We start from the raw sequence: 9,081 nt of genomic DNA, 5'->3' as shown, positions 1-9,081 counted from the left end.
TTTTGTAAAAATTTCCACCAACTTCCCGTCTTGTCCCCTTTCCTCTAGCCATGCCCAGCGCCACTTGTTTTTAATTCCTTTCTCACATAAACGTGTTTCTTTACCGGTTGACACAAACTCCATCTTCTTTCATATCGCATTTGATTTAACCGCCGAACCGAACGCATGCATTTCTTTTCTACAAACCGTTTTACAGTCATTGGTCAAGAACACGGGAGCTAGAATTCTGATTGGCAGACATCTTTGTCTATTATCTACAGTTTAGTTGAGGCGGGCCGTTTGGTCCAAAGCTCGTTTTGCTTGAAAAGCCGGAAGTCTGGCCCCCAGATGGAGCTCTTTAAGCCCGGAGACTAGAGTTTGGTTGAGGCGGACCACAAAAATTGGTTGATGAGCACCATGAAGATTGGTTTGACCGTTTTGTCAAGAGACGGAAATCTGGCCCCTGGCCGGAGCTCTTTAAGCCCTGCTAATAATATGTCCTCTAATAAATGCTTTAAAGGTATCCCATCTAATCCATGCTATTGTTTGATTAGTATCCAACTGAAATAACTCATCAATTTGTAACCCAGTATATTTAACACATTTCTCATCCTACAGCCATTTATGCTGAAAACACCATCCACGAGGGTCCCTGGTTACATTCTCATCACTGTAGGCAAGACAACACAGTGCCTAATCTCAGATCACTATGCTACCATACATACAGCGCTGAAAGTGAGAGGAATAAGTCCTGATAGAACTCAGAGTTATTGTTTGTACCATAGAAATTTACCAGGTTCATGTTTTTTAATAATAAAGAGCCCTGAACCATCTCCCTTCCGCATTTGTACACCTCCCATTATCACATATAACCAATATACCACCAGAGTCTAACCACTCTATAACCAAACCAAAAGTTTTTACTACTGATGCTGTTCGCTATATAGAAAACAGAAATTTAACTTTCCATGTTACATGTTTCCACAAGGGTTTGAACATATTAATGTGCACACAGACTGAGATGTGTGTGCATCATCTTGGCATACCTAAGCAGAACTAAAAGTGTTCATAGTAAATTACTGTTTCAATATCACCAGTACAAACCAATAAAGGTGCCATCAAAGTTATACAACATTACAGGAGAATCACAAATTACTCATTTAAGAAACCAATTCTGCTTTCAGCCCATTGTCATCTCCTCATCTGTTTTCTTCTGGATCTTCTTTACAAACTCATGTGCTACCGCCGGTGTTTTTAAAATTGAGTTTGGTCCTGATACGTCACCAGTAGCTGTGAGTTGTGCCACAAGTCAAGCCGTGGCGAAATACAAGTTTGCGCAGCTCCGTACGTACCAGGTCAAACTGCTTCCGAAGCTGCTGCAGACCAGCCACGGCTGGTCTGCGGCTGGTATCTGAGTAGAACCGTACTTGTTGATTCTGGTAGCGAATGTCTGTCTTAGCCCTTGATGCTATGGCAGTAAGCTGTTTATCCTTGTGACTGAGGAATCTCAGTAYTAAAGTATGAAGTGCTGCTCTTTCCATGACCACTGCTCCGATGTCAAGGGTCACCAGCAGCCACTTCTCCAGGAACTCACACAGACTCTGTCCTTGGGCTCCCTCCGGTAGGTTGACCAGCCTCGGGTTGCCTCCAGATCTATAACTTTATCCTCCAAGTCTTTCTTCTTGGACTCAAGCATATCCACTGTACCTCATCGTGTTTCTATCTTACACTCAGCATCAGCAATGTAAGCCTAGGTTTCTACTATTTGATGGATACAGTCATTTATCTCTTTTGTCAAACTGTTGATGGACCCCATAACTTAGTCAAATCTAGAGGAGAAATTCTTTTGGATAGAATTAACAATAGACAGTATTTCCTCCACTTCACTACTTTGAGACTTTGAGTTCTCCTCTCTGTCTGTGACAGACATTGGAGCTGAGCAGGGGTTAGCATTAGCTTTCTGCATTTCACCTAGAAGATGCTAATCTGCCAGCATATGACGTTTTGCTTTCTCACTTACATTTTAGGGCACTTTTGCTGCTTTAGGCAGCAAAAGTGCTAGAGATCACGTTATTCCGCGATCTCTAGCAATTTAATTTGTTTTGAAAGGAAGGGATTTTAGAAAAATTCATTGACACGAATAGCAGAGTGATAGATCTACATCCTCTCACATAACCAATCTAACCTATCCAAAGGTCTTTAGTTTTGATCATGAGTTTGGATCTCCAGGCTTATAAGAAAATTACACTAAAATAGGTCACAACAGGCCATCTGTCCGTTTTATAAGGTATTTGTGGGATTATTGCAGCCTTGCCTCTTCCCTCCAGACACTTTCACAACCTTTCCCTGAACATGTGCTCAAGACACCTCACATAAGGACGTTATGAAGAGCAATATTACAAGTGACAATAACCAAAACCGCAASCCATAATAAGAAACCAACAAAGCATTCAGGATGAGAGGTGGTGCATCTTCAAGAAAACAAGTAATCCACATCCATCCATGAAAGCACTCAGGATCATCTGACAAAGAGAGCTGCCACAGAGACATGCTAGATGTCAATAGTCAACAACATGAAATGGAGACATCCAAATGTCCAAAATTTTTCTTGTCTGACAATGTAAATATAAACTACAGATAACTGCAAGGAAAACTCATTTAACACAACTGTAGATGAACAAGCTCTCAGGCTGTTATAGGACTCACCTGACGCAGCATTCCACAGCTCTGTAACAGTGGAGCACCTCACTGTGGAGAGTGCACAGCTGCAGGCACGACAGAAACACTTTCTCTGCATCGCCATACCAGCCAGCATCTGACAAAAAGCCACCTGCAAACAAAGAGGAAACATTACATACAATCATTCTGCACAATCATTCTAGACATTCTTGTTTCATTCATCAATCCTTGACATTAGTAGCAGTGGCATAGGACATGTGATGTACACAGACTCCCAGAATCTAACCGCCATGTTCCATCCAAATCCTCTCAGTGTGTCAGTGTGGAAACTTTACCCAGCACAAAACCGAACTGGATGGCCTTTTCTTTGACATGGGCATCAGACTCTGCAATGTATGAGCAACGACGGCTGAATGAGTTTGCTAGAACTGAAGCCACTTTCACTCCGTGGTCCATCAGGGCCTGGAAGCAGTGGTGCAGGAGGTGTCTGCCATGGGGACAAAAAGGAAGGTTACCACTTCACTACAGGCACCGACCAGGGCTTCCATGGCTAAAAAGTTGTCCAAAGCTTAAAACATTTGATGTTTTGTAGTGGAACACTGATTCTTGCTGGAATATATTCTTCATGTAAGCACTGCCATACAGCTATTTACAATGTACAGCTAAATTGAAAATTATAATTAACAGAAGTTAAGGTTTTATAACATCCATCTGTGTGCAATTAATCCATATTGTGATCTGGGTTTGCTCTACAATGACAAAATCTATGCCTGAGTCACAGTAGACTTAACCATTCATTCACAGGGCTTCATGAAACACCATTAAAATGTGAGAAGTGAGCAGACAGAAACAGAAGCAGCTAGGAGAAGAGCAGAGTGATAAGAGGGAAGGGTTGATGGTGAGGCTCTCACCGTTTGTCTGAGGCACGGAGCACTTTAGCGAACACCTCCAGCTCACAGAACTCTCCTCCCAGCTGGCAGAGTCTTCCCTGCTGGTACAACTGAAACAGAAACATGGGGATGCATAGTGCATTATGATCACAATTCACATGAACTTGGGATGTACCTGAAAAATTACATGTGGAGAACAACATGGTGGACACTAGGCTACAGCACATCATGAATTATTTTAGGCGTGTTTTAATGATTCTTTGGMCAATGTTGTCTGCTGTTCATGAGTTTGAAACAATACAGTTTGCTGATGTCTCGTCTGTCATCAGAATGCAGTGAGGTGGAACTAGTTGAATACTTTGTTGTGAAGCCTTCACAATGCACCAGCAGCCACTGGGTGAGCTCACACACACAGTTCATTTTGGTTCTGCTTTAAASTTAAGAGATATGATTTTGTAAATTAAAAAGCAGTCTTCTCAAAATTCTAAATCATATAAATGTTATGGTGGTCCATCCGTAAAATCCCATTCACCCACTTTGGCAATTTATACTGCCATTTCAAACGTATATGGAGTCTTTGTGCTCCTTCATATTTCCACATATTCCTGGAACAAACCATTTCTAACAAAAGGAAGACATCACAAATCAGTTTCACTTCTTTTAAGTATTTAGGAATTCTAGAACCAACTAAAAATGCTCAAATCTCAGAGCGTAATTTAATTAGGGCCGAAACAAATGGAATAATTGCAATGAATCAATTATTTAAATAATTGTAAACTAACTTGGCAATTGATTAATTGTTAACCGAAGAAACAGACTCGCAAAAGGCCATTTTTGAACAACACACTCAGCACAGTAATTAAGCCAAAACTGTACAATATATACAATTTAGATTTAATATGATAAACCTTTGTTTGTAAATAGATCTTGCTGTTATAGCTGAATGCTCCTTCGCTCCTTCACCCTAACGTCCCTTCCCGATCTATGTTTTCGCATCCACTTGAATAATGAGTAGTTGCGCCACTGCATCCAACTACCTAATGCAGTAGTTCACACTAAACAATTTTTTGCCCCTATTTTCCCCTTATGACAATCTTAGATCGTTGGCCGATCTAACCGATCATCCTGTAGTGTGAGGTGTGTTACGTAGATTGTCGTGGCCGCTCCGATCTAAATCAGAGGTTTTCCCCCGTGGAGCTTAAGGCAGCCCGTTGAATGTGACAGGTAGCCAATCAGAAAGCGCGGATTCTCCTCAGTCCTTTACAAGGGGAAATTACAGAGGGGAATCCCAAACAGCTGACACGGCGCAACACGAAGTCCAGCGGACATTGGAGATGATATGTGGAATCATTAATGTTTATTCAACATTTTGTGCAAAGAATATAGAAATGACCAGGGGAGGAGTTTGAGCCAAATTGCTACCGTAGTTGACAAACCCGGTAAGTTTTCTGTTCTTCGTTAACGTGAAATAAATAGGTTATAATGATTTTCATTCAGTCAGGACTTTACGCTGACTCTAGCCACATGCATCAMAGGTAGATTCTAGTAAAGCATTGATTAGTGATTTTAAAATTAGTTAACTGGACTTGTAGTCATTATTTTGTGCCCATGTGGCTGGACACCACTCGGCACGAAGAACCCGATCGAACCATTATACCTGGGATTTCTGTCAGYCAAGGTGTCTGTCAGGTTTTGAAAATGGGCCGACAACTCGTGTAATGTGTTTGATTCATATTCTGTTAAAAAAAATCTCCTACTAAGCACCTTTTGCTCTAAATATTAATCGGTTAATAAAAGGACAAGTAGGAGAAGATCAACAGATCATCTCCTACAATGTATTGATTTATTTTATTTAAGCAGAAAGTGCTGAGATGCTTTTCACATGTTGATGTTAGGATTTATTTAGCTGCAGATGCATGTTTGCTACCCATGACCAAGTGTTCACTATTATTTTATGAAAACTTGTTCAGAAAAATAACCAGTTATATTTACTAAAAATCCCCAATAAGTCTATTAGCACCTGCTTAAAGTAATTTTTATCAGAGCTATAACGTCACGTCATATCCTTACAGTTAGCAAAATACAGAAAGTCCTTTAACTAGTCTGTCATCAAAGAGGATTTGAATCACTAACAGCAGGAACAGAACATCCGGTGGCAGATGGCTTGATGTTGTACAAAACATGCCAAACTAAAACGACACAAAATGGCTAAATTAATCTTGCATTTGTTCCTATTTTTTCAGGCAGGGCTCCATTCTCGACTCCAGCTATGTTTACAATGATCATACTGTCACCTTTAATCTCATAGTGGCCATTCCTTTCCACTGCGCTGACTCTTTATGTATTACAGGCTGCATGGATGTTTACTGACCAATTAAACATAGCTGACAAAAAAAACACAGGAAATATTTTGGGACTTTACTGTAATTGAAGAAAAGTCGTTTTTGTAATAATTTTCCAATTTGGGGTCAGTGAATGTGTTGGTCATGGTAGAACCTACTGATGCAGCAATCATGTGGAAGAAGTCTGACAGAGATCCTAGTTAGCTTCTAAAATCAATTCTGCGGGAATTCCAGCAACTTGACCTTAGGCTCAACTGTTCAGTTTGATCATCAGCAACGGTTTTTGTTACTCCTTAATCTGGGACTATAGAAAACATGGACTCCTCTTGAGAAACACGTGGTCTCAATAGCTGCTATGTTCACTCAGCTCCGGAGGCTCCAGCTCCTGCTGCAACCTTGTTTGCGTCTGGCGGACTGGCATATTAATAATCCAGTATATTACTTTTCGTTTCAATGAAAATGCTGGTGTGTCGATCCTGCTTCTTATTGGTTTGGCAACATGTTCTATTAGAGCTGAAATGTAAGTTGTAAAATTGATACTGTTGACATTCTTAACCACCAGCAACACAATAAACACAGGCCTTACATTTCCACATTATAGTGCTGTTGTGTTCATTGACAAACATGTATATTTATCCGACTGACCTCCACATAGCCCATTCAAACCAGAAGATCTGATTTTGTTCATGATGAGATCAAGCACAATTTAATGAGTACAGCTTTATTTTGCTCTCATCAGCAAACTTAGAGATGCTATGAAATATCACTGCAGAAAAGTGATGTCACTTTTCTGCTGGCTAGTTGGTTGCAATCTGTCAACACTTGTCCTTTAATGAGACATTTAAAGGAAACACTTCTGAGAATAATTGTGTATTTGTGGAATTTGGCATTTTTATAACAAATGAAAACAATGAACTAAGAATAAAGTATAAACTAAATTAGTTGACCCAAATCTACAACCAGTCCAGGTTTAACACAAGAACCTTACCCTTAGTCAAATGAGGCCTAGCTCTTGGGACCCAAGAAAATAAAGAGGCTGCTCCATGGAAAAGTTTTCTCCAATTGAAAAGCCCTATTTTCATGCAAGATCTCTTATTTAAAGTTGAGGAGCAGCTGCTAATCCTGAAAAACAGGATATGTTTAAAAAAAAAAACTGCTGTCAGTCTGGGTCGGTCAAAACCCTTTGATGTAGCATAGAAACTTTTTTAAGATGACACTTTCCAGCCTACTGTTAACATTTTACACACTAATGCAGCACATCAGTCTCCAGTGTTGGTCCGTTTCCCACAGGCTGCTGAGACTTTAGTTTCTGAAGCCTATCTTGTATAAAAACGTAACATGACAATATTGTTTACACGTCCTTGTTAAATAAATCAGTAATAATCTTAAATAATTTCATTACTGACATTCGTCCAAGTAGAGAGAAGAAAGTCTTAAAATAACAGCCAACACGCAGATGTATAAACCCCATTGTTTGACATATAATGTAAGAGTTAGTTTATTCATTAAGGCTGAGCTTGTCCCCCTTTAAGACATTTTTCATGGTGTATGTTAATCTTAAGTCTTTTGTACTGAGCTATGGTTAGCAACAGCAGCTTCTCATAGAAACCCAGTCCTGCTTGTGAGATTCACCTGGGCGCCATGTCAGCTACATCTCACCTTATAGTAGACATCGAACTGGATATTTTCCGGTAGCGAGCGTATGTCCCTTCTTGAACGACTGTAGTTGTCCACCACAGCCGAGATAGCGGTGTTGTACAATGTTTCTGGTATCCATTCTAGCTCCGCCGCAGCCATATTGTTTCTCCAAAAAGCCCAGCAGCTACAGCCCTCCCCAACTCTCTCTCCTACATTCGCTACCTTACTGCGACCAAACCCCTTTCACCGTGAGTCCTCATATAACGGTCACTATATAGGGAGGCTAGAATCAGTCGTGATACCGACAGGTTACTGCTGTAGCTTCATTTTCGCTGTGCAAATTCCCTTCATCTCCGATGTTTATTCGTCAACCCTTCAGCAGTTCCGTGGCCCCTTCCCGACGCAGGCATTTTCAGCCGCTGACGCAGTGACGTAATAGTGCAGTCGATGAAAACGGTGAGCTCACTCCTTAACSGTCAGCCGGAAAACGACCAGAGGAGAAGTAATTATGAGCGTGGAGGGAAGAGGTGCAGAAACGAACCAAAGTGTCACCATTTTGTTTTTCACTGATATGGCTATAAGAAAAGCCATATACAATGTACACCGCTTTTCTGTCTAGGGGAGTAAATTTGATAGTGTCACTGTAAACCAAAGAATGCAAGACAGCGCAATCTCAGATGCGCTGTCTTTGATAAGATTACATAAAACAAACCTACAGTGGTTAAACACGGCCTGTAATACGTGCTGTGCTGTTCAGTAGATTTAATTATATGATTCAATAACTCTAAACATTTTTGTTCTGGGTATCAAAAGTCCTTTAAGTCATAATATGACCGAACTGGGATTACTCTGCTTTAAAATGGATCGTAAACTCCGCCTACATGGTACTCCGGCCCCATCATCGGCTGGTAAATGGTGCTTACCCATTCTACTTAACTCAGAGATTGAAGGGGATGTTTTTTTGTTTTGTTTTATTTATTTTTTAAACACATATTTTTTACATAGGAAGAATAAAGATAAAATAATTGTAAACGCAAAATAAATCTTTTAAGTATCATGGAATTTTAAATATGGCAATATCCTTCATTTTGTTTTTTTTTTAAAAAACATCCGTTCCTCAGTTTCAGGCTAAATCAGTTGATATAGAAACCAGATTTATGATACACAGGACACACAGGGCAAGCAACCATGCACACACACACACACACACACACACTCACACCTAGGGGCAATTTGGAGAGGCCAATTAACCTGACAGTCATGTTTTTGGACTGGGAGGAAACTGGAGTACCTGGAGAAAACCCACGCATGCAAGGAGAGAACATGGGAGAGAACAGGGAGAACATGCAAACTCCATGCAGAAAGACCGGGGCTGGGAATCGAACCCAAAACCTTCTTGCTGCAAGGCAACAGCTCTACCAACTGCGCCACTGTGCAGCCCCTAGTGTAGACCACTACAGTAGATATAAGGTTCAATGCATAAACCTGTTAGGACTAGATGCTGTGTGATTCACACTGAAGGCTATTAAGACACCAATACATCTAAAATCCAG

General features: G+C 40.5%; 1 protein-coding gene across 1 annotated transcript in view; it reads right to left on the bottom strand.

Annotated features, from left to right (window-relative positions):
• appbp2 (amyloid beta precursor protein (cytoplasmic tail) binding protein 2) overlaps positions 1–7,962 on the bottom strand; it is a 26,131-nt gene extending 18,169 nt beyond the window's left edge. The window contains exons 1-4 of the mRNA XM_008425204.2: positions 7,550–7,962; positions 3,570–3,658; positions 2,994–3,145; positions 2,686–2,809 (exon numbers count right to left, since the gene is read on the bottom strand). Coding sequence (XP_008423426.1) covers positions 2,686–2,809; positions 2,994–3,145; positions 3,570–3,658; positions 7,550–7,687 — 503 coding nt within the window. The 5' untranslated portion in view covers positions 7,688–7,962. The remainder of the gene's footprint in view (positions 1–2,685; positions 2,810–2,993; positions 3,146–3,569; positions 3,659–7,549) is intronic.
• Between the last annotated feature and the right edge of the window lie 1,119 nt (positions 7,963–9,081).

Source organism: Poecilia reticulata, linkage group LG13, assembly GCF_000633615.1.
Source record: "Poecilia reticulata strain Guanapo linkage group LG13, Guppy_female_1.0+MT, whole genome shotgun sequence".
NCBI classification, from domain to species: domain Eukaryota; kingdom Metazoa; phylum Chordata; class Actinopteri; order Cyprinodontiformes; family Poeciliidae; genus Poecilia; species Poecilia reticulata.
The sequence above is the reverse complement of the archived record's forward strand: the minus strand, read 5'-3'. Positions and strand labels throughout refer to the sequence as shown.